This window comes from Bombus pascuorum, chromosome 15 (assembly GCF_905332965.1).
Source record: "Bombus pascuorum chromosome 15, iyBomPasc1.1, whole genome shotgun sequence".
Taxonomy (NCBI): domain Eukaryota; kingdom Metazoa; phylum Arthropoda; class Insecta; order Hymenoptera; family Apidae; genus Bombus; species Bombus pascuorum.
The window spans coordinates 3143771-3169906 of NC_083502.1; the positions used below are offsets into that span (position 1 = coordinate 3143771).

Below are 26136 nucleotides of genomic sequence, written 5' to 3' on the forward strand. Positions count from 1 at the left end.
CAACCCAAAATTTTGTTCCGTTTTCAATCGGCGATAAGTTCAACATTGCATACTTAAGAAAAGCTTTGATTTAAAAGAGCCAGATGAAGATTGGCAAAAAATTCTATATATGCCTTTCTTATGTATTTTAAAGGTATGTGGTGCATTTATATGTCAAACGGATCCATGTTAACACGGACCTAATAACATAACTTCAAAAGTTCGACAGTTAACATCAGTACTACGTTGCGTATGTATAATATGTATATGTTAGAGACTTACCGTTACACTTGTCAAAATTCCAGAATTTAGAAAGTTTAAATGTTTTAACCATACGATATAATCTTTATCGGATTATTTGAATTATTATATATCATAACCTCTTCATTATGTTGTCATTACTTCTTTACTGTTAATTTTTATTTTTATAGAAAATTCTCGATGAATGTGTTTGTAAAGTGTCTTCTTCATGAAAAGAGTAGCTACTACTATGGATGACTCCAAGGATCTATTTAGTAAAGGTATAAATAGAATCTTATCGCTCTTTTGCTACTATTTAAGATAATAATTGTTATCTATTGTTAATGTGTAAGCAGTAGCTCTTGTAGAGCGTAACATTCAACCGCAAGGTATTCCATTAAATGATCCAGAAGCTGTGGGTAAAACGTCTCGACAAGATTTAATTGCATTGGCAACAGAAATAGAAAAAGCAGACAACTTTGTTAAAGCAAATGCCTGCAGCAAATTACAAGTGATTGTAGACCAAATAAGGTACCTGAAGAAACAGGCTGAAAATATTCTCACAGAAGCTGATTGGAACATGAAATTACATCATGTTCCTTGTAATTTTGTAAAACATCCTGGACACGTGTATCATTTGTATCAAAAAGAAACTGGTCAGCTTTACTTATCCATGATTAGTCCAGAAGTAAATAAATTATGCTTTTAAATAATTCCAGAATTAAAAAAGATATGTGAAAAATCCAACTATTTTATATTTCAGGAATGGGCTATATCAAATTCTGGACCAGTTCAGACTCACAAGGGTTCCTACAGACTAGAACATGATCATTCATGGACACCTTTAGATGAGACTGATAAGAAGAACAAGGAAATGACTATATTGACTCAACTTTGGTCCAATATTTCAACAAATGCATTCAAAAGTATTGATTTAAATGTAAATATGTAAAAATGATATGTAACATATGTTTTAAATAAATTGTTCATTTGAAATGTATTTCCAACTAAAATTTAAATTATATTTATTACTTCCTTGGATTAAATATGTGGGGAGGAACTATGCATGTGCAATCTACATTAACATTTTACATAATTTATCAATTACACTTTTCATACTAATTCGTAGAGTACTACTATTTTCAAGAAATTAAATGTATGAGAGAATACAATTTCTAAAAGATAATGTATATATTATACACATTCTGCGTTTAATAAAGGAAATATTTCATATATTAACGAATTATGAAGCAAAGATACAATTCTATCAATAATCGATTCTTCGAATAATACTTTCTTTAGTGTGAAAAATATCTCTATTATAGTCATATAAAGGCATACTAAGTTTCCCCTTCCTTGATCTTATTCGTGAGAATAAATCAGTCGTTGTATCTAATACAATTTGTTTCTTTCTTACAGTAACTGTGAAAATAATAATCTGATTCTTTCACTGTTTTCTTTGCGCTGGACATCATGCAAACGATTACTTTGGGGACATAAAATTATTGTATAAAGTAATACGAATGATCAATGAACACTCAATTTCTTCAAGATATCTGTGGAAGTTTAATCTAAAAACGGTCGAAAGAACTCAATGAAACAGCACAGACTATCACCATGAATCACGGTGATTTTACTTCGATTTCTTATGATGGCGCATACGTCATGTTGTGTTCACTTTATGCGCTGAAACAGACCAATTTTTCTTGTTAATATTTATAAAAATTATAGTCACAGTTATCATTATATATTATCTAATTTAGTTCTTACATGGTAATGGTATTCTGACTGGTGTATTATCTTTGACTATGCATTCGTGTGTTTGATTACGAAATAGATATTGTATTAACAATTGTTTCTCTTCTCCTACACATGGATCATAAAATCCTGGCAGTTCACTCTGCAATATGGGAACATACAATAATTTTATTTTTTACAAGAAAAAAGATACATTATTTTTAACTAATTTTACAAAACATACCTTAGATGCATCATAAAGGATTAACTTTGAATCCTTTACCAAACATTGTAAAGGGATGGTTACATCTATTACTTCGTCTCTACGTATAGTCTGCTGCTCAGAGTTGTACTGATCTTGCTGAGGGTAGACAAATCTTCCATACAGAGCTTTCGTGATAATCAATCCCTTCTTTGATTCCTCTGTAGCTCTTATCCTACTCACGGTGGCTTTCATTAATTTGGTAGCGCTCTCCGCTTCTTTTTGTTTTTCCATCATCCTCGTCTTGTTTACCTCCTTCTCTTTTTCTTTTTCACGTTCTTGTCGTTTTTTTACCATAGGATCTATAACAATCTTCTTCAGCACGACCCATGTCATTAGTGGGATTACAGTAGCGTAGAACATAGTAGCTGGAAGAACCTCATCGCTAAGATGAATGGGGAACGCGTAGGTTTGAAAGGAACGATTCAATTTAAGCTTTAGCATGACTCCTGTTGGCACTCCTGCGGAGACGATCGCTGATAGTTTAGTGTGTCGCGAAACCTTCTTTTCCGCTCCGTATTCTACAAGCAGTCCGAATGTACCAGCTCTGTAATTAATAAAATGTTCATGACTTAGAAATATGGAATACATAAAATCATGGGTAATAGAATAATTTGTTGACTGATATTAACCTCACGCTGCCTCGTAGCTTCATCTCTTTCTCGTGCATTTTATACATGTAATTAAAACTAACGAATGATCGTAGAACACCAAGGTGAATGGAAAACGATGTATAAGTTCTTGGTGTATCTCTAATGATACTGGTACTCATGGAACTTTCTGGACCTGCATTATATGTAAGGTCACCCATTGTATGAGTATCTAATTGCATTGTGAGTCCTGAAATTAATATAATTCTTTTAAAAATTACATAATATTTTCAGCAGTTGATACCAAGATAAGGTGGACGAACATACTGCCTATAAGACTAGCCTTAATTTCGAATGGAGTGAACTCCAGTACCGTTGCCCCATTGAACAATATTTTATGGGGTAGCATACGAAAACCTTTGAACGATATCATCGGCCCGTTCCCAGCACCGACCTCTAATTCTACCCAACCTTTAGACGAAAGCAAACGCTTCGCTGACACATTTATAGAACCAGATCCTACACCATTTCTTGTGTTTAATTGACCATATAATGTTACAATATCTTGTAAACTAAGAGGTGCTTCAATGGATTGTGTAAACGACATTCCACTGACTTCTATGCATGAAAGTATATCCCTGCTATATTTTAAAATACAATGTATTTTATAGTACATATATCTGAATTAAATGTTACAGTGCATTACCTATCTTCAGAATCTTTCTCATATCTGTTAAAAAGATCTGTTGCGTTGATATTCATTGTGATACTAGTGGTGGGATTCGTGACACTCAGTAATTTTCTCTCTTGTGCTTCTCTCGCTAGATATTCATATTCTTCCCTGATTTCTTGAGGTGTTCTAGTACGTTCTACTATTTCCCAGCCTTCAGTTTTCAGTCCTTTAATCCCCACAGTGTCATAAATAGCTCTTTGATGGGGATTACTTAAAACTGTAATATATATTATAATAAGCATTTTACTTTCATATAATATAATAAAACATTAAAATATATTATTCTATATAAACCTTTGTAAGCCGCCTTAGTACGATTAAACAATACTTCCGCTTCCTTCTTGAGCACAGGGTCCACATGTTTATCAGGATGATATAGTTTGCTCTGTGTACGGTACGCATAATTGATTTCGTCCTGTGTAGCCTGTAAGCAAATATATCATAAATAAAATGTTGCAAAATAATTTCTATTTTTAATGACAGAAACCTTAAAGAAAATTCAATCCTGAAGTGCATGTTTCTCTATTCAGCCTATAAGAACAGTGACTAAAATAACCCATTATTCCCTTGAAAAAGATTGATTAGCGAAATATAGAAATGTAATAGTAGGTTTGAATGATTTATGATGAATAAAATAGAAGTTTATATTGTTTATTATATATCCCTAAGGGAAGCTCGATTACATCAGACACCAAGGAATACTATGTCACGTGGAGATAGAGAAATTGATCTTCAGCTTCAGTAATTCGAAATGATTCGGTAACTCACGTTTCTTGCGATATTTAGGAACGTGTAGTAATCATCCTCGATTAGATGTTCCTGATCATTGTCATCGTCCATCTCGGAATTTCGACTTTTTCCCTTGTCGACTCACACAAATTACAAAGTGCCAATGCTTTCCCTTAATCTTAGTCTTCTGCTCCTATAGGTTACGAAAAACTCGGTCGAGAACCGGTTATCATTTAGTACTTGCAGCTATCGTCGGGTGGTGCCAGATGAACGGAACCACACACGGGTATACAAGATAGACTTAACATCTTATGAAACTTCGAATCCTATGTTTTGAAATACCGATCGGACATTTAAAAAAAAAAAAATCAGACGTTTGTTATGTCCTCTACGATTTAGAGCAATGAATCTAGAAATTATATGTTTAACTACTAAAACATGAAGGTAACAGAAGCAAAAATTTGTGTTAGAAATATGTATATAACCTTTTTTGTTACACATCCATATATATACACATATACATACATTACGTTGCGTTTTAGAATATTCAACGATTTGATGATAACAATTAGATTTTCGTATGAGATAAATTCTATTGTATATTACTCAAAAACTTATTCATCAACTTACATTTTCTGCCACAACATAAAATGTTATCAATTTTTGAGATCCTTTAAACAAACTTATTTAAACATGATCTCATTAAAATGATTTTTATTTTTCCTTTATTTCGTTTATCCACATTATCAGAGAATAATAAAATTTAATTGTTTACGTTTAAGCTTGTTTAGCAATAAAGTATTGATGATTTTATGAAGATTTAATGAAAGGTACAAGCAAGCACAAGTTATTATTATTGAGATTTTATACTCATTCATCTTGTATACTACTTTCATCTTTCTTCTGTTCGCTTTTTCCAGTCTTTTTCGATCACCTATGTCATCGTGTGTAATGACAGGCAAATGAAAAGCGAGGTAAAACATACCACGGGTCGTACCATAGAGATATAAAGATTGTGTGAACAAGTTGAGAAAGCGATATAAGAGTAGGAAGAGAATGCTGCATACAAACCTCTCATATTCTTCTTTAGTAACATATGCACATTCGTATAGAAATAGTAAATAAGAATGTAATCAATGAGTGGTGTCTATGTTCACTGTGTCTGATTAGACAAGCACAGAAGGAACCTTCTATATAGCGTTCTCTTTCTATTCCCATATTGCACCCACTTGCACGGTAACATATGACTCGCACACTCTATCTTTATCTCTCTATGGTCTGTACCTCGTCGGGATCGTACCACAGACGACAGATCAACGGCATTATTAACTTTTAAGGAATCACAAAAAATGATAATAAAAAATTATAAGATTCATTGCAAGTATAATTGCAACGATTATAAGAAATACCCTCCTTCTCTTTGTTGCCCAAATCTTTACGATTTATCTCTCTCTTTGTTGTATTATTTTCTTTATATATACCAGATAACTTATAAGTAATGCAAAATTTCAAGTTACATACAATATTACAGCAAACCTTTTTATATGGCTTCGTCCATTAAAATGATAGTTTATTTTACATGATCTCCTTTATTAAAATGATAATTTATTTTATATGGTCTGTTTTATTTAAAAAAATCGTTATATTACCCTGTGAAATTCTTTTATATTATTAAATATCTGCTTTAAGCAACTGTAGTACAATCCTAAAATTATACAGAAAATTATAAACTTCTGTAATATAGTATATTCTGCGATAATATTATTGTTACAGTTTAATATGAGTATTTTGTACTCTGTATTGTATTGTACATACTATATTGTATTATACCTAAATAAAGTGACACGAGATTTAATTAAACAATAGAAGGAGTCAACAATTTTAAACAATTCTACGATTCTATACTTCCCTTAACAAGTTAAGAAGTACATACAACCATGACACAATAGCTTGCAATGCGTTACTGTAGACTGTAGAACGTGACCACGACCAGTCATGACAAACCACCATAAAAAGCCAATAAAATTGGTAGGGAGAGACTGAAAGAAAGGGCAGCCCAGTGTTCCGGAGTCAGTTTGCTTTGACATTCCCTAATCAAAACAAGAATTCTCTTTTTCTTCGTGTTTCCTTACGCTTGTTGGGTCAGTCATAATTTTTAAAGGGTTCGAAGGATTGAGTTTCCTAATAATTTATCGTCCCTTCATAAGCGTGACCTGTTACGAACGACAGGAATTTTTATAGTTTCCAACAGCATATGATAATAAAAATATTCACCTTATCCTTTGTTCATAATGATCCAAGATAATAAAAAAATATCGACGGTCTAGTTGAAAATAATTTGCAACAAATTATCTGGAGTCTCAGTATATACCTTTCGATATGATTAGTTCGCATGTAATAGAGTATCGTGCACGTGATAATAATTGGACAGGCAAGGCGCACGTTGTTTTAGTAGCGAATTAATCGCAATCGCCGCGGCTAATGGCAACAGTAACGTTAAGAGGCGAGGAAACAATCGGCCGGATCGGTCGCCGGTATTGTTAAACACGCTCATTGTACTGCTCTAACAATACACTGTTACAGTGACAACATTCAGCCCGGTGAGTCTTAGCCTTCGATCAACAATCCGTTATCACCATTGAAAAATATCCGGCTGTCGTTTTTCTTTCTTTCTTCTTTTTTCAACTAATTGGACCTAATCGAAATTTTAACTCGTCGTTCAAATTTCTTATTTTCAGTCAATGTATGAAATCAATAAGAATCGTAATGTAGAACAATCTAATTATAAATTATGTTGTAGAATAGTCGACTTGAATATATTTGAAGAGCAAAGTCAGAAATAGATATTTTTCCAGACTAATTTACTGATGATGAAGGTTCATAGGCGGATAGATGTATTTCATATAAAAGGGACCTTAATTAATTTCTATTCTTTCAATTCTCGTCCTTGTACTGATTGTTTAAAGAAAGTTTATTTTTTAACTTTCTCAATGCTTGATGTTGGATGTTTATTTTGTGGTCAATGACCACTTGTCGAATATTTCATGGCTATTTCTTTCAAATTGTTTCTAACCATTACCTACAAAAAGAGAAATACGGTATTAAAAAATCAGTAAAAGAATCTGAGAAAAGAATTTCATTAATAACAAACAAAAATTAGCTTAAGTATGTTAATTGCAAGAGAGAGAGAGAGAGAGAGAGGACTTCCAGCAATTAAAAAGCAGTACAAAAACGCAGAAAATACAGTTTGAATGACAAAAGAATGTTATAAGAACATCAGGAATTACGAGCAGTTCAGAAGCCACACTGATCAACTCCATAAATTAAAAAGTAAATTTAAAATCAAAAAGCAAATTTTCAGAATATTGTGGAGATTTTAAGAATAACAGCTTTAAAACTTAACGTGATATACAACACGATAATACAGCACGAACAATGCACATCAACTAATAGTTACGGTATCTCTTTCATTGTTTTGATAGTCTATGTTATGTTGTTAACAGATTAAGTATTATATAGCCAATGGTACGCAATTTAAAACGAAGCAAGAATTTTGGTTGATTAGATGGTCCAAGAAACGTAAGCTCTTCTATTTCACAGTCGTTATCAGCAGCCTGCCTAAATCACGTAGCCTCGTATTACGTAATCAGTGGCATGTATACATATATGACAAGCCTATTTCTCAGAATCGTACCTACATCACGTAGGAAGTAAGTATTTATATTGCTCACGATCAATGGCTGGGAACTCGTGCGCTGTTTATTTGCCCGGAGATTTCGATTCCGATAGCGACACCGTGAAAAGAAACTGGCTCTCAGAAACTTCAGCAGAATAAATGCATCGTTGTTCCTCTGAATCCTACCTCCCTAAAATAAAACTATACATAATTTTTAGTCTATTGGTTATAATTATTAAAGTTGTCAATAAATCTGTATTAATGTAGGTTCTTAAAATAAATTTCCTCAAGAAGTTATCATAATAAACTGCGTACTTTATAATCACATACTTTAGAAGTTTCCTAGAATCTACTAAAAGAAATTGATACTTGATATTTAATACAATGAAATTGATTTCCTATTCAGGGCTTGACTAACCATAATTACATAAGACTATTCCAGAACTGTCTGGAAAATGTTTCAGTACAGTTTTCTTCCAATAAAGGTACTCGAAGCGTACACTTTTTCTAGAAAGCAATGAGTATCGCTTTTAGGGGGTTGAAACGGTACTCGGTACAGTACTCCCGCTAAGTGAAACGAGTCGCAAGGTATCAGAGAATGTTCACTGGGCAGGCGCGTGCAGCTGATGCACCAGATCGATCTTTTCATCCAATGAAACAGGCAAATGTATCGCAGTCTCCGCCCAAAATATGGCGACCGTTTTTCCTTCCCCTCTATCCTGTTAAATGAACATCCCCGATGCTGTCAGTAACACGAAAAACGGAACCTGATCAGAAACACGTTTTTGATGGATCAATTGACTACATATATCTCGCTTTTGTAATCAAAAGGATTCATCATATTAAAGATTTATAATTCTACAAACAGTTTATCAATCTTTAGTTTTCAATAGAAATTAATTTCTACAAATGTATGCTTCGCAACTTATATATATATATATAGATGTAGAATATAATCTAAGTATAATAATTGTTCTTTTTGATTAAAGGAAGCTTTTTACGTGTAGATACAAGCTATGAGAAAAGGTATCGATCCAAATGAACGCGTGCGCGCTGATTGAAACCGGCACAGTGGAAACGGCAACTCTATGGTCAGACCGGGCGCAATGAAATCCTGACCAGGCATTTTCCAATCAGTTCAGCGTTTCTTTCGGCGACCTTAATTCCAGTAGGATTGTAGGTAATGATTATCGTGCAAAACACGGTTGCCTAATATGATTTCTTAAACGCCACCTGAGCACTGGTTACATAATTGCACTTGATGACTCGTGTTGGACCAATTCTTTACAAAGTAGAACACACCAATATGTACATGTTTTGTGGTGGTGGAGGTTGAAGAATACCGAACAGAACAGGCTCTGAGGAGTTTTCACCTTAGGATAGCTGGACAGATGCAATTTTATTATTAATTATGCTGTATCTAATTTTATCTAAATTATACCGACTGATCGATACTTAGGAGTAAATATATATATTTTAATCTCATTGACAAACTGATAACCCCTAGGAGAACTTAATTTCTATTGAAGTTACCTTGTACCCGGAAATTCCAACAACAGCTTATAAAACTTGACCAATAAATAATATTGTCGTTCAGAACATTATTCTAAATACAATATTTGTTTCATGCCACTCTACCTCTTTACAAACTTGCTGCTGGAAGTATAACAAATAATGCCCCAACAGATCAACAACCATGAATAGTCAGACATCCTTATTCGTGTAACTGTTGCTTTTTTCTCCAGTCTCAATAAAAATAATCCACCCACCGCATTGCGTCATTTGTGGAGTTTTTCATACAATCTCCTGCAAAGAAAATTCCCAAAGTCAGTTCATGGGCACTCGATATCGCATTGGAGAGAAATAGCAAGAGTTAGAGAGTATGAAAGTAGCATACGAGAATTTTTGGCTGTTCCAACCGTTGGAGGCGGAGAACCAGACGTGGGAGGTCTCTGATAAGTTGAACGGCGCTGTGGCCGCGAAACTCCGCCTCTGTGCGCCTCCACCCGCTTCGGAACGCTCGCTGGCTCGCTCAGAACGTTCTCAATTAGTTTCAATCTCGGCTGGCTCTCCTTTCTGGCGCACGTTCTATCGTGCTCCCGCTGTTACTCGACGGTTTCCACGCGAATCGCGATACAGTGATAAAAATTGCTATAGCAGTGCTTCAAACAAGCACCTTCTTGGTGAAAAGCTTCCTGGTGAACCAGCTACTGCAACTCAAAAATCTTCTATTCCACTCGAAGAACCATCAAGTTTCTCTGGCTCCCTGGTTCCTGTGAGTTCATTGGCTTATAGTTATATGTAAATGCTTTTAGTGATTTATTTAATCATCTTGAAAGTAATGATTTTTAGTTGTATTCATTTCTGGTAAATTCATGCGGTGGTTTACTGTATTTGTTTGGTAATGCGTTCCCTGTTCTTTAGTTTGAGTTAGTCTTCTGAGTTCTTTTTTGTGACTTGAGTTACATAAAGTGTAATTGAGTAAAATTGTAGTTTTTGATGGTGGTTCCTGAGTCATCCAGACTCAGCCTATGTTACTTTTACGTTTTTAAAATTGGTGTTCTGTATCGTTTGAATGAGATAGACGAAGTAGATGAATGTGCACGAGTGTCTCCTTATGCAATTTAAGAAATTTCTTTGGAGATTGAACGTGAAGAATTCACTGAAATAAATAAAAAATGTATTAGTACTGGATTCCCAAATAAAGATTACAAAATTATGAATCTGTCCTTCTCCCTTAAGTAAACTATATTTTGTATCTTGACTTCTTTTAATTTTTAGGAAAATTTTAATCAAATCGGAATCTTCTGATAACGGAGAAAAAATAATTTCGGCGAAAAATCATGCAGAATTAGATTCCTCTAAACCTGACGGCGCCGTCGGACGTTAACGACGTGGTCTTTTACGTCATGTGCAAAGTTCACCTCTAGAAGCTCTGGGTCATCATTGATCTAACATTTCAATTCATACTAAACGTTTATGATCATGAATCTCATGAATGAGATGGTTTACTATCACAATACGCGAGTGAAAATAAAAAGGTAGATTTCGTGACATATTATTATTATTGAAATATCTAGAAGACCGTGGCCAGGAACGAGTTTGTAAACTTGATTCCGCGATCAGCAAAATTCCTATGAACTTAACGCGGTGTTTAGTAAACAACCAGATAAATGGATCTTCCTTCTGCCAAAGAAGATAAGAGGATCTTCTAATTACGTCAAAACAGTCAGCTGCACCTCCATAAATCAGGGATCAATTAACATACACCAATCTTAAGGGATTTCAACAGCAAAATCATTCGATGCTAAATTAATTCTCTGATTTCATTAAACTTCCTACATATCAATTATTTTTTTGTTCCTATTGAGATTTACATATTCCATCACTACATATATGGACATTTTTTTTTAAACAAAATTAATTAATAGATGCTCGATTTTTAATCAGAGATTTCACAACCACTGGTTCGTTAAACTTGGTGTAGATATAACAATTAATTTTCTCCCTATTGAGGCTTGGTATAGAGGCTTGTACATTCCACCGTTACATAATTATTTCTTTTTAACAAAATCAATTAATAGCTATATCAATTCAGTAAAAAGTTTCAAGATGTCTGTCAGTTTTTTAGCGAGATCAAAGGTGCTTAGCAGTTTCAGTTATGTACAAACAGTGAAATGCACGCTTCGCGAGGCAGTCTCGTGCTTCTGCCACGCAATGTTTGTACATAGCTTTACATTTTATAATACTTAGATGTTCTCCTACAGATCAAAATATTTATCCATGATGTTCGTAAACATATCTGAATACGTCATGGGACGTTCAATAAATTTGTTAGTCATTTCCCAGTAGAAGTGCTTAATTGTTAATGAAAAAAACGGCCTCGATTAGCATTAAAATGAATAATCAGCGAAATTACACGCGGTTTGATGCTGATACACGGCTAATGAGCTCATTCAGCGATAAAGCGATATGAGTAGCTCCTAATGTACATTCACTCTTAAAATAAATGAGTTCGACGGGCCGCGTATACCCTCTTATTGTCAAAATTTACGAGACGTCCGCCGGAGGATGTATCCAGGATTCTCTGTCGGCGGCCGCCGGAAGTCTCAACGACTCCCCCGGGATATACTCCCTTTCCTCGTGCTCGGCTAAGTGCTCAGCTGTTGCTCACTCGTCAACATTCCCTTCCAGAGCCGTGTCAAACTCCTTGTCCCATCGCATCGGCGGCTTTGAGCTTCAAACACGACTTTCTACGTTGGGAATCGTTCAGGAGCATCGGATAGTCTCGCTACATTTGTCACGAACAGGGGTTCCGGTTATTTCGTTGGTAGACGTCGGTGGAGAAGATGTTAGGTCTCTAAAATACATAGAAATTGTTTGATAATGTCTTTTGAACTGTGAAAGAACTTGTTTCTATATTACTTAGTAAATTTGCATTGATTGTACTATTAGACTAGGATATTTATGAAAATTCATATTTCAAGACAGACAATAAGTCTTGTTTCACAATTCTTCTTTACTTCTCATTTCTATGCTTTTGCATACTATATGCATTCTATGTGCATTTTTGCACATGCATAAAAATTCACAGTATAGCGATGATCATGGTAAGAACTGCTTTGTGAACTAGCTCCTATGTTACTAGAGTATTTAGAAATGAAAGATTCTTTTAAAAACATAAAAATCATATAAATACATAAAAAAATCTTCATTTCTAAAATACAATTTCTAATTCTTTGAGCGTTTAGTTTATAAAATGAACTTGTATCTTCATTTTCTGTTACAGATCGTATCAGCAAATTTCAAGAATTATTTCCACCACCCCAGTGATACTCTGGTGTACCACGTATCTTCCTCTTAAAGATGTAACATCAAGTATCGAAGGTGTACATAGCTTGTGATCAGTGTTGAACGGTCTTAAGTGTCAGTGCATTTGAAGAATCTTAAGGAAATTTCACTCAAATCAATTAGAACGTTTTGAAAGAATCAGTGTTAAACAGTGGAGGGCTTGCCCGCCTATTGGGAGGACCTAGCCGTGCAGCATAGTGTAAATGCAGCTGCAGCGGCCAGCATTTTTATGAATTACGACCTGGATAAGTCAAGGATGGTCTCGCACGTCATTCCCGTCGCTGGGGTAATTTTCAACTTATTAATTTACAATTTATCTATATCTGAACCGATGAACAATCAGTTTTAAAAGATCATTCATACAATTCCTACAGTTATATTGTGTTAGGCAAAGAGGTTCATGGTGATAGTGTAGAATCCATAATTGCAAAACGATGAATTTTTCTGAATTTTCGCGGTTTTTCAAATGAACGTTCACGAACGTTCAGCTGGAACGATAGTCGACAGTCGAGCCAGCGTCGCTTATCGTCGCACATGAGAAAAGAAAAAAGAGAAAAGTGGAGGTCGTGATCTCGAAAATTTCGCAACTATCCGATCTGCGTCTTCGCCGAGCATTCTCAACCATTCCCGTTCCCATTTCCAAGTAATTGACGTTCTTCTGTATTCTTCATTCAAGTTAGAAAAATTCTTTTCCAACAATTACGATCGTGCAGTCGAACATAATCCATGGAGTTTATTGAATAATCCTCTCTTCCATGAATGAACTTATACCTGATTGAGTCCGCAGATCGGTTGGACGTGGTTTAGATTTACAAAGCGAACTGGAGAAATCGATAGAAGCTCCTCTTACTATGGCTGACAGGCTAAACCAGGCCAGTTGTACGAGCATACTTCGCGCTGACTTAAATTAAACCAATATCGAAATCAGAATACGATTATTAGAGGGTGATGCGACGATTATTTTGGGGCAGACATGCGAACTAGTTATTGAAAATAAACGAACAGCTGATAAGCTGGAGGAAAAGCAGAGGAACTTTTATCAAGTCAATGATAAGAGAAGTTGCCTCTCACGTCGTCGACCTATGCTGATCTCTTCTCTTCTTTCACAGCCTGGTTTCTATTGCTGGATGTTCGTGCACTTGCTGAAAGGAGCAGAGTAAATTTTTCAGTCATTCTTCAATTTTTCATCACACAGTGCAGTACTTTGAATAATTATAAATGGAAAACTAGTATTTGCTTACATTAACAGCTTTTATTGTTTGTTAAAAATCGGACTTTATTGCTTCTAAAATCCATAAATTATCACTCTTTCGGTATGATCAAGTGCATGTTTGATTGTTTGACATCTCAATGTTTCAATAATATAATTTAGACATAAAGCTAGTAATAAGTTTATCGGAATTTATCCTTAGAGCCTAAAGTCATTCATCTGCTAGTTTACAGGAGTGATTTATAGGCCCCCTACCTTTATTAGTGTTGAAGCGAAAACAAGCTGTATCATCAGAAACAATAAATCCTCTCCCGTTTGTTTGTTTGTTTGCGAAGCAACAAGGATTCTCTTCAGTCTTTACAAGTATCTACATTTTCCATAATTGAAAAATTATCATTACCACTTCCTAAACTTTCAAGGACATAAGGAGATCATGAATCTTGTAATACAGTGGACGAGTAACACCTTCAATGCAGGATATATCACTTCTTTTCATTCGGTAGAGCCTCAACAAGCTCTCCATATATTTCTACCAGCAAATATACCGGTGTTAATCTATTTAAGCATCTCAAAGTCTCTACCCTTTGAAGAATCCATCGCATGACTATGCTGATTCCCTTTTTTCACTCGTTCAAAGCATTCATCGGTGGCGACAGAGGCCGAGGAGCTTAATTTAATGGCTGTCTAGCGAATTAACGAGGTGACCACGTGTCCCAGCTTGCCGATCCGACGAATTTCTCGAGGACGTTTCTCAGTGTCAACCGTTGATGCACTTCTGCAGTATGTCCGACACAGTGCCTGTATATCTTGCTGCGTTTGCAAGCCGCACTTGACAGCTCTAGCGCCACTATAGAAATAATTATGAGCTCAGTGTCGAGCAGATTGTATACCCAATCGGTTTTAATCCCTAGGTCAACGACACGCTCTTTTATTTGGTCAGGTATACGAGTTAGGAAGAAGGATCTTCTTCCATGAAAATTTCCCATCGGTTTCTTTATGTCGTTCTCTGAATTGTATATACAATTGATTAATACAAATAGTTTATTTAGAAGGATTTACTTTGAAAAAAAGTAATATGGTATGATAAATATTGAAAAGAATGTACTACCTCAAGGTATCGGTTGTTTAACGAATTTTCGCCAAGTACACTGGTGGCTCAGTGCAAACTAGACGTCGTAAAACCGGATCGCAAATTAACGATCTAGCGAGATCGTAAGTTTCGCTTGGCATAATACGATGTCACAACACGGAGTCGGTGTTTGTAAGCTTCCGGCGACGGCACTTCAAACATTGCCAGCTACGAGCCAGAAGCCTCTTTGGCCCGGTCTCGTGGATGCGCCGCGTCGTTCACCTCTCACGATCCTCCGGTTCGTTCACCTTTTATCACCTCCTTCTTCCCTTTTGTTCATCGTGTTATTGTTACGTTAAAGAGCCATAACGGTTATTTAGATTACCTATTTCATCATTACTTATTTAAATTGCGTCGTAAATACCGACGAATATTCATATAGCCAGACGCTAGATTACATATGCATATATTACATTTGTAGTAATTTGTTTTTAGCAAAAACTCTTCTTGCTATAAAATTAACTTTCCCGCATTAAAAATACATTCACGGTAACGAACTTCTTCGTGATTCCAGGAACTGCAGCAAGGTAATGGAAATTTGGGAGTCGCAGGGTTGGGAGGGATGCAGGAGTCGTCCCACTCATTGAAGATCAAGCAGGAGCCGTTTCAGGTGTCCCCACCGTCACCTCTTCCGCCTCTGCACCAAGGTAAGCGTTTACTTAATCCTGACCAACGAAAAATCGTTGTCGTACAACCAAGCTTCTAAAAACGCGTTGACAATTTTTGAAAGACTTGCTTGACGTCATCAGGATCCCGGCACCAATGATTCCTCCGTGTTCATGGAATCCGAAAACCGCGTTCTAATAATACAAAACGGTGCTCGAGTGTCGCGTGACTCTATACGATGAAAGGCGCGGTGCACGGGGAAGAGAGGAACGAAAAGACTGGGCCGAGGGTAATCTGAAAGAAGACAGAGACGTTACGACGGAACAACGAATACGTGAAACGAGGAAAGAAAGTCGAAAATGGACGGAGAGACGGCGGAGGATGATATACCGACGGAGGCTGCGTCCTGATCTCTCCACGCGTCGTTTAGTTACATTCTCTGGCTCGATTACGCTCTCTTCGAACACCGTCAGTGGCTTATCCTCCACGGCTTCGGATTAGAGATTATCACTGATAGAAATATCCTTGCGTGTACGACGCGCGTCTCCAGAGGCACCGATGATTTATAAGCTACAATCAGCAAGCTGCATTGTTTTTTATAGATGGTGTATACGCGTATTTTGTTGTAATATGTCGCTGATGGACGAGTTCAGCTATACGTTGGTCGTTAACGCGTCCATTAATCATTCTGCAAGGTAGAAAGAGACGCGTGCAGCGAATGGACTGGTTGTTTACGAACGCGTAATAAATTCGATCAAAAACCAAAGCAGAGTCATTATATCGTTTACATAATCTAGGTATACGAACCATTCGAAAAATATAGTTTCACGGAAATTGGAGGCGATTTTCGTTACTAGCGGAAGACGGCTTTGTCGGAAGGGGGTTAAAGAAGCAGATAAAATATCGATAAAAGAAAACGACTGCACTCGGGGTTTCGCATTACCAGATTTTTCTTATTCGCTAATCGCTGAAGATAGACGGAGCCTCGTTGAAATCTAAGAAGCTTGGTATCAATATCTCCGGCCAGTTATGCGCGTGTGCATGCCGTCTGATCGCGAAAGGCGTCGCAAAAATCATGAGCTCTTTCTCTGTTCGTGTTCGGATAGATAAAGCGATTAGTCAGTCTCAATGACGACGTGGAGGATCCTTCTCGTGGTTGGCGGTCGAGAATTTTGCAGGAGCAACACGAGACAACGACTCTCTGATGGCTCTTCTTGTGTTTTCGAAATCGAGGAGAATCGTTCTGAATGCTTTTGTCGAGAATTATGGTCGCTAATCCGGGAGTGTTGCCCACTCCAACGGTTCACTTGATATATAGGACGACGACGGCGTTTTCCTGAGTCCCATCACCGATTGTGCGACTCTTTGCTCCTTCGGTTTCTTATGAAAAATATTTTAAATATTATTTCAACGTGCATAATTAGAAACATTTGTTTAAAAAGTAATTTCTTACTACTTGATCCTTTATGGGCTCATGTAACTCTATTCCGTCATTTTAGTTGTTAATGTCTGAATTAATATCTCGTTATCCTTGCTTTGCAGATCTTTGGTACGGTTCTTGATATTTTATTAATATTTTCCAACTGTAGATTCCAACATAATTATGGGCCCCTCAAAAAGTTAGAAAATTCTTTCTATTCGGAAGAGTTGTGAGTAGCAGGCATAAATTATGAATATTAGTATATGAATGTCTCGATTGGTGTTCCACATTCATCTAGTGCATTGCCATATTTACGATTATGCGTGCAAATTTATCGGACCAATAAAGACTCCCCGATAAGACTCCATGGAAAGCTGACACGTTTAATTATGCAGCGCTTGAACGGTGCCCCGATTAGCCGGACTTGTAGTTTAGCTTCTTTAGTGCCCTCCAATCACAAGAAAATAAGACAGAAACACTTTAACATATTCGCTATCATAATTATACTTTAATACTTGCTTTTCTAAATATAGTTATTTATCTTACTACCTCTGTGGTGTTAGTTCAAGATCCTCGACGGTTTTTAGCCAAAAACTAGCAGATTGGGCCTCGTTTTCATCACCGATAACGCGACCCTGTTTATTTATTCGGAAACCAGGTCGTGGACGTAATATCTTCGCACGTACTCGAGTTAAAATAGATCTGTAGTAAACAAGGGTACGGCTCTCTGTATTAATCTTTGGTTGATAAGGAAATCGCTAACGTTCACAATGATTACGTAGATGCATAATTTTCGTCGGGACCTTACATAAACTTGACCGATCAAATTGTACAACATAATCTCAAATTAGGTCATTACTTTACAGTTTCCATAGAGGCCCAGAGCAGATAAGAAAGGTGGAATTAGTACTGTACAATTAGTACTCGATTTCCTTATCGGCGTCTAAACCAGATGGATTCTTGGCTCTTTAGAACGATAAAACGATTAGAATGACGGATAGTCGATTGCAAAAGCGCCACGAAAAAGAATATTCGAGATAAATACTTGACGACGAACCAAGTGGCAAGAACACAGTCGGGCCCCCTGACTATTATCGCTCAGTTCCTGTTAGGTAATTGTCATTTGTTTTCGACTGGATCTGGTCCAGAGTAGCTTCTTCCTTTCTCCAAATCATATATACTCGGTATAATAAACATGATATTAGAGGGGAGAGAGACGAGCAGAGAAATTCCTTGCATCCTCGATGAGAGGAAAATCCACCTTCACGAATCAAAGTGAATCCTGTTGTTCTCTTCAATTCTATATGACCAAAAATGGACGTTGTACTTCAATAAATATTATTTCTATTCATTTTATCCTTTAATATTCATTTTTGCGTATTCCACGCTTTCTATGAATAAATTATTCCAAAAGAGAAGATATTTGAAGAGATAAAAAATCTGCAAAAGAAAGCATGACTTAAACGAAGAGATCAGAATGGTCTTTACCTAATACATAGTAATCAGGAGAAATTTGATCCCATATTTACTTCCGGTGTTGTGGACGTCACGGAGAAGGAGGTATACCGACGAAGATGCGACGCTTAGGTTGACGATTGGCTCATGCGATGATACCACAAGCTGAGCTATCGTCGCGCAGATGACCCCATGCCCCTTGATTCCAGTTCTGTTATCCTCGTAATTCCTTCTCGTGCAAGGAATCCGCATTATTTTAGGCTTAGAATAATATAACTCCGATTCTTAATAAATTCAGGTTGATACGTTGAACGTCTTAAGGAATTCTGAAAAGAACATGTTCAGGTTAAGTCATTGTACGCTTTCCATTAAATGGTAAAATTTATCACTTACTTGGTTTATTTGGAATTTGATACTTGAATCTGAAGTATCGTTACATTATAAGATTATAAAATATGTTTCGAAGTTGATGGTATCACCATGGACAGGCACGTGCTCATTACTGCTCATCTATGGTGGGAGTGGCTACTCCAATGGAATCCCCCTATTAGCTGGGTTATTGAACACGTGCCCTGACGCCCTCTAATGCTTGCCCTAGCTCGCTATAATCGCCATGATATTTGATATTAGAGAAGTATGACTTTCACCTTTAATGATCGTATTACCACCATATTACAATTAGCTAATCAATTAGTGAATGATATTATTCAAAAAGGAAGAGGATACATACATGTATAAGTATGTATTTCATCCAATTACAATATATATAATAATCTTCGATATACATATTTGAGGAATCTCTTCGTATACTTTTATATCTTATGTATACTAAAGGAATAAGTTTTTAATAAATTTAAAGGTTAACAGAGGCTTTTTTAGAATTAGAGCGTAGATTGACCTGATCAAAGAGTAAGGAGAAAGAGGCACGCACGGCGTTGACGGGGACAAAGGCGTGCGATTCGCAGCGTGATGTCACGGCGTATTGTATTTCGCTTATCGGCGCCGATTCCTCGCGGAACCCGTAGCATTTCAGGAATGCGAATGCCACGATTTTCAGTGCGACAACGACGACGAAGACAACGACCTTCGCTTCGAGGATCGCCTTTGTTTCAGTCTAATCGATCCGCATCACCTTTTTCTTCTCTTTCCTATTCTCTTCATTCTCTTCTTTATAGATGAAGCAACAGTTTTTTCATCATACCGCTCTTTACAATTTGTCCAAGTGAACATTCGATAAGATGTGCAGCATTGATCTTGGCGAACAGTGGTAACCGAACCATGATCAACGTTACATATAGGAGACCTAATGAGACAGATTTATAACCTAGTTAATCACCGATTTTCCAAGAACTCGTGAACTCGTTTCACAAATCTGCAGACGTCGTTAAATCATCGTTACAAACATACCATGGCGAAGGCCACCAATTTTCGCAAGCCTAATTACGTCACGGGTTTTCACAACAGCTGCATTTTTCTGCATGCTCTATTGCGAAACACGTTCTGCTTCCTACAGTAATCTACTTATAAGACACCATAAGTGACACCATCTTTGGCACATGTTAAGAAAATTATTTCTACAGCGGTCTTCTTTTATGATACCATAAGTGTCACCTTTAGTACAAGCTAAGGAAATTACGCTTCAGTTCCTTTTCTATATCCAGTGTTTTATACTGGACGATTGTCTGTCGTAGACGACTATGAAACAAGGGATCCCGTGACGAGAGCAGATGTGGTCTCGTAGGTGTCGCGTAGCAGAGGATCTCCAGTTGCAGTCAGGTGTGTTGGCAAACGTTTCGACGTTATCGCGATCTCGTCGCTCGTTTATGCACCTTAGATCTACACATAAGAGTCCACGAGCCTACGTAGATATGTTAGGCTCCCCATAGGTCGATATCAACTTGTCGAACTTGGGACACGTGATCTGTAAAAGATGACGTACAATCTGAAGTCTTTAAGAAGATAACAGATCATATACAAATAGTTCCTCGTTGATTATACCTTTTTCTATCTTTTTTCCTTTAGTTTCTTTAGTTAACCCATCAAGAATTAAGTAGCGGAATAACCCGTGAAAGCTGCATAATTTCAATTTTATTTCATAAATGTAGAACTTAGGGAGGAGAGATAGAAATTCTGGAAATTCATTTTTATGATCGCAATGTCGATCCATTAGAATTCAATAATGTGAATTGACTGAAAAGAAACATCTTTGGGTCTGAGTTTAATTATTTTTCTCCAATTTTTTCTTTTAAAACATGTCCAATTATCAAAATAACTAAAATATCTGACCACCACAATGGTACCATAGGAAGTATATTACCACGTTCCTGCTATGGAAACATCATTGTGTCCCGAACGAAGAAGCTTCTCCGCGCTGAAAATCATACACCCTGGAGGTCTGCGTTAGTGGCATATCATATTTGCCTGGATTTGCATAGCCTGGGAACAGATGTTCTCGCTCCTAGTGGTTCCGATAACAATGTAATCGATCATTTACTGCTGGCTACAATGGACCGGAGTAAATTGAACAAACAATTTTTTAACTTAATTTCGAATATTCAGTTCGTCGTTCTTTCTCTTCTTGAAATCGATCCGATTGAATTTTCGCAAATTCATACTCCGCTGTTTTTCCTTTTGTTCAGAGCTTCTCTGTTACCCGCTTTATCCTCTTTGTTGCGCAAGTGCGGCGTGCTTAACTTATCGGTGTCTAATTACGGTTTCAGTTACATGTGCCGCGGGGCACCGGTGAATATTCGACACCATGCACGTACGCACTCCTTTCCTGACTCATGTCTCCGTGTTTTTCACTCAATTTTCTTCCATCACTGAAGCCTCTGGCACTCAGTCATGCGATTCGCGCGATATGATTTATACAATGGCAAATGTAATCTGGTAGCAACCATGATTCTTGTCAATGAAGTAGATATAAATACGTTTACGGTGAAAGAGAAAATGACGTAATTTTTACTCAAGGGCACGCAGTGCACCTTGGATGATCATTTCTTCAAACAACTTTTATCGTCGAGGCTCGAGTGTCGCCCAGCGAATTCCTTTCAAAGGTCCAATTGTTTTACCCCGACTGAGATTTCTTGGAAGTCGTGCCTGTACGTAGATCGATCGAGTCAGTTCCATTGTCCAATTTCTTGGAGACCGTGTCTCGAATGAAAATCATTTAGCCTCTCTTTTCGAATTCTCTTATTAACTCCTGCTCTCTTCAGAAAATTACCAAAAATGTTGCTTTATTTTCTTCACGTAGATGCTCCTCGGTCATTCTCAGATTCTCCTACAAGAATTTTTCTGAAGTTAATGATCTTGTCACGCAAGCCATCCTCAAGGTCATTCGCTATATCACGATATTTAAACGATACTCGTGATATTTTCAGTGAGCAGCTTCGTATCAGAGATGCAGAATGGCTGTATCGGCGTGTCGAAGGAGCTGGACTCCACAGTGAGCCTCGCGAGAGGGCTGACATCGCACCACGCCTCCCTGACTCATCATCACTCTCACCATAGTCTTCACAGCCCGAATTCTGCGGTGTCTATGCACTCCACAGGTTCCACTCATCATCACCTCGATGAAAAAGGATCATCCCCGACCGGAGCTCTTCACAGCACCACGAACAGCAATCCTTCGACACCGTCGACACCCTCGACGCCTACCACAGCGGCAGATGGGTCCTCCACAGCGACTGGAACAGGAAATACAAGTGGTAGCAACAGCGATTCCGCTAGCAAGAAACCTCCGTACAGTTACGTCGCTCTAATTGCTATGGCGATTCAACATAGTGCTCAGAAGAGGGCGACCTTGAGCGAGATCTATGCTTACATCACTGCCAGGTTTCCATATTTTCAGAAGAATAAGAAAGGTTGGCAGAACTCTATCAGGCATAATCTGTCCTTGAACGAATGCTTCGTGAAGGTACCTCGTGATGGAGGTGGCGAGAGAAAAGGAAATTTCTGGACTCTCGGTTAGTGGAATTTTTAGTGCAGGAATAGCGGCGGCTGGTCAATTCTGATACACTTTCGATACAATATCTACTTTTAGATCCCCAATACGCGGACATGTTTGAAAATGGTAACTACAGAAGACGTAGACGCATGAAGCGACCATACAGGAATGCACCGTATCATAAACCGCTATTTGGCGATCCTTTCTCTCCAACACACGTTCATTTAGGCCCTAGGAACTTGTTTGGTCACTCTCCGCCATCTTATGCTCCGTCTACATATCCCAGATACGACACAAGGTACCATTAATTATCACAAAGTTTTTTCATTATTCATTGTTAATTATCTCAAAACTTCTTCACCATTTATTATTAATTATCCCAAGGCTTCCTCCTATCATTTATTGCTAATTACCTCAAAGCTTCTTCGCTATTTATTGTTAATTATCTCGAAGCTTCTTCATCCCAGTATTAAATTTCAAAAACAATCTCTATTTGTGATTCCTAGTGCTTGGAGTCTTCAGCAATCTCAGCTGTCCTACAGTCACTGTCAATCAGTAAGTAACAAGTTCTTAATTAATTTTCTGAAATTCTAAGTTTCACACTTTTGTTATTCGAAAAGTAAAAGCATAATTAATCAATGTCCCAAATTTGTTCGCAGCTTCAACCACAGTTGCAGCCAATGCAGTCCATGCAGATCCCAACCATGAATGGCTACAGTCAATTAGGCACCTCGTTAAGTGAGTCTCTCCTCTAACCAGTAGATTATTAGTACTTGATTTTGTGAAATGCTCGACGACCAGGCAAAGCGTTTCAAGGCAATTATTTGGATGTTCCAGGTGGAACCACGAGTTCCCCAGGTTCCATGGGTAGTGGTTCCTTTGGTAGTAGCTTCGCTAGAAGGCATGACGCCGCCATGACCCAGGAAACCGTACCTGCCAGGTGCTATTGGCCAGAAAGTAATTATCTTCAATCAGTTTTGGCTTTTGCATTTTATTTTATTAATGATACTAAACAAGCATGATTATTGTGGATTTTGCATGCATTTATGGAGAATTTGAAGATGCACATATAGTGACTATTAAAAGTATTTGCATATTTTACAATGAAGAATTTCGTTTATCAGTTTCTACGCTCCATTTTCATAGTGTCAAATTGTACCGAATGTTAGAAAATTTAAATTTACTTGAACTTAATTAGTATGTAAATAGTATAATACATACAATAGTTTGCAAGTATTTCCTTTAGCCATTACGATTATATAAAATTGTATAATGAAATCATTTTTTGCAACGATTTCCTTGTTCATCCAAAGAAACTGAACGAGACAAGTGTCTGTTTTTTTCTTCTGTTCTAGTGGTGAACGTGAAGGAGGAGCCGGGAACCGTGGCAGTATCTAGCACTAGCGTGGGTGGTGTGGGTGTTCCTTCAGGAATGATGGGATCTACAACTCCAACAGGAGTTTCTACGACCGGATTCGCGCCCATGGAGTTTCAATCTCGGTCCAAGTGCTTCATGTGAATCGATCCACCGTTTGCACCATTGTCACAAGCCGAGAATCTTATCAGAGTCCCAGAGGATCATCCTGTGCGTCGTTTCAGCGACGTTAATTAGGCTGAGCTTCGTCCGGATGAGGTGGTAAGCAAGAAGAGTGGAATGTTGGAGTGATACCTTTTACTGGAAATTTCTGTGGCTCCCGTGGTGAAGCTGAAGAGAAGCTGAAGCTGGTCTATAGTGATAATTCTGTCTCAGACAAGCGTGAAAGGTTTGTTCCACTTAAAGCGATAAACATTGCACCCCTGCCCTCGTGTGTTTTCGACTGCTGCACAGTATTCGATATTTAAGCGAGATGAGGGACCGATCCGTGCCTCGTGAATTGGTTTCCACAAAAGAAAAAACGAATTTCCGAGGAGCACAGATCTAGAATTAACGATTAACGCGTAGCTTAAGGCGCATTCGCGATACAGGAAGGCACTCGAAGATGTTTTCTTTTATATATATGAATAACTAGGTCCATGTAGAAGCAAGAGATAAATGTGTATCTAAACATGTAAGTCGCATAACGCAATAGTAAAAAAGAAGAAAAAAAAAGCAGTTTCTCTGCAAGACTATTCGTCAGTGTACATATCTAAGCCTAAGTAGTTTGATTAATTAACTGTGACCTATTCCAAGAACCCTGGACACACGTGGCAGCTCCTGTAATTAGATGGAAAGTCGAAAATAAATCTCTATTATTTATCGTCTAGTATTGTCACATGAGCATCATTTACCTTTCATTATGATATTCTATTCCAAATGAAAAATAATTTTAGTTTTATAACTCTTACTCTTTAAAATATCCTATATCATTCAAGATACTTTTCATAGTTAATTATAAAAGGTTCCCTACAATATCTTTATTCTTTAACTAACTAATCACCGTGTTGTCCAATTATAATTAATAATTCTGCAAATGGAAAAGCATAACAGATTCATCATTCGTGTCTATTTTGATTCTATTTCGATTCGATATTCGGAACAAAAGTATAGTCGCTTCCTGTGATTCAGTGCGAGCCCCTGGGCTCAGAATATCCCTAGCAAAATGAGAAAAAGAGCGGAAGAGGGAAAAATAGCCAATGGCCAGCAATGGTGATGTTTGCGTGGACGAGGATGTTTTACAAACACGGTGCGCGTAGCCGAGCTTTAATATTCTCCGTAAAAGAGAGGCTGGCCGTGCACAGCCAGTCAACACCGTACGTGCATCAGCGCAGGAATAGCACGTGCACTTTATTTTTCGTCTGGAAATCGATCGTACGGCCACGTCCCTTCTCCACGCCCGCCTCAAAATAAATCTTGCTTGCTCGATGGAAAAGAGCACGCTTGGCATGAATGGAATGGACAGAAGTCGTCCCACTTGCATCATTGTAGCTTCGTGTTGCTTATTGGGGTCCTTATAAATTCCATTCTTTTTTCACAATTTCATATCGTTGGCTTTCATCTAAATAGTTTGTAATTCTTTTGCTCTTTAGGACAAAATGCTCCTCCAAATCATAAATTGGTTAGACACTGCAATAATATTTGCGATATTAATGATATAATTTTGTCTATACCGAAGAAGATAATTATAATAATTAAATTGAAGTGTTAAATTGAAGTCTTCTATGAATTTCTGAATTTCCTTTTAAAACATACAATTTTTACCTGACATTTTTCTTATTGCTATTTTGTAGAAGATATATTTCACTAATATAAACTATGGGGAGGGTCGAGCTATCATACGGACTCTCCTATTGGTTGGACGGGACAGGTAGAACATCTGTCTCTTCTTTGCAAAAGAACCACCATGGAGACAGATAGGGATACCTAAATTCCCATTGGTTGGCTGGGGCAGGTGAGACTAAAAGGAAGGGAGGCTTTATCTACTATAGGAGGAAACCTATTCTTTCTACCTCTAAATAGCAGTCTGCAGTTATTACAAGAAAAATGGTGTCTCCAAGAAAATAAAATAAGCCATCCATCTGTCCATGATAGAAAAAAAAGTATACAATAGCTAAATCTTACAAGAAATTCGAAACATAAACGTCGGCTACTGTTCG

At 37.3% G+C, this 26136-nt stretch overlaps 3 protein-coding genes and 1 long non-coding RNA gene across 9 annotated transcripts; 2 read left to right on the plus strand and 2 right to left on the minus strand.

The window, feature by feature from the left end:
- Position 1: 1 nt before the first annotated feature.
- LOC132914794 (uncharacterized protein C1orf50 homolog) lies at positions 2 to 1232 on the plus strand. 2 transcript variants are annotated; one of them, XM_060974202.1, is made up of 4 exons: positions 2 to 133; positions 411 to 500; positions 576 to 907; positions 983 to 1232. In XM_060974202.1, exons 2-4 carry the CDS (start codon positions 449 to 451, stop codon positions 1169 to 1171), a joined length of 573 nt encoding a protein of 190 aa, XP_060830185.1. In that variant the 5' UTR covers positions 2 to 133; positions 411 to 448; the 3' UTR covers positions 1172 to 1232. The 2 variants fall into 2 exon arrangements, with proteins under 2 accessions (XP_060830185.1, XP_060830186.1); XM_060974203.1 differs by lacking the exon at positions 2 to 133 and adding an exon at positions 206 to 229.
- On the minus strand, positions 1216 to 4565 carry LOC132914790 (dnaJ homolog subfamily C member 11). 2 transcript variants are annotated; one of them, XM_060974195.1, is made up of 8 exons: positions 4310 to 4565; positions 3836 to 3965; positions 3515 to 3758; positions 3136 to 3446; positions 2851 to 3058; positions 2201 to 2765; positions 1990 to 2119; positions 1216 to 1905 (listed from the first exon to the last, which is right to left on the minus strand). In XM_060974195.1, the coding sequence occupies exons 1-8, from the start codon at positions 4379 to 4381 to the stop codon at positions 1883 to 1885; spliced, it is 1683 nt and encodes a 560-aa protein (XP_060830178.1). In that variant the 5' UTR covers positions 4382 to 4565; the 3' UTR covers positions 1216 to 1882. The 2 variants fall into 2 exon arrangements, with proteins under 2 accessions (XP_060830178.1, XP_060830177.1); XM_060974194.1 differs by having other exon boundaries at positions 3136 to 3449; positions 4310 to 4564.
- Positions 4566 to 5968: 1403 nt separating this feature from the next.
- On the minus strand, positions 5969 to 8678 carry LOC132914765 (uncharacterized). 2 transcript variants are annotated; one of them, XR_009659680.1, is made up of 4 exons: positions 8365 to 8678; positions 8002 to 8136; positions 6545 to 7349; positions 5969 to 6483 (listed from the first exon to the last, which is right to left on the minus strand). It is a non-coding gene; the product is annotated as an uncharacterized LOC132914765 (long non-coding RNA). The 2 variants fall into 2 exon arrangements; XR_009659681.1 differs by having other exon boundaries at positions 7728 to 8136.
- Positions 8679 to 10080: 1402 nt separating this feature from the next.
- On the plus strand, positions 10081 to 24806 carry LOC132914696 (forkhead box protein D1-like). Of its 3 annotated transcripts, none has more exons than XM_060974020.1 (9): positions 10081 to 10221; positions 12736 to 13083; positions 15651 to 15783; positions 21998 to 22582; positions 22660 to 22861; positions 23070 to 23118; positions 23223 to 23301; positions 23371 to 23520; positions 23919 to 24806. In XM_060974020.1, the coding sequence occupies exons 2-9, from the start codon at positions 13027 to 13029 to the stop codon at positions 24080 to 24082; spliced, it is 1419 nt and encodes a 472-aa protein (XP_060830003.1). In that variant the 5' UTR covers positions 10081 to 10221; positions 12736 to 13026; the 3' UTR covers positions 24083 to 24806. The 3 variants fall into 3 exon arrangements, with proteins under 3 accessions (XP_060830003.1, XP_060830004.1, XP_060830005.1); XM_060974021.1 differs by having other exon boundaries at positions 23380 to 23520; XM_060974022.1 differs by having other exon boundaries at positions 23401 to 23520.
- Positions 24807 to 26136: the final 1330 nt, after the last annotated feature.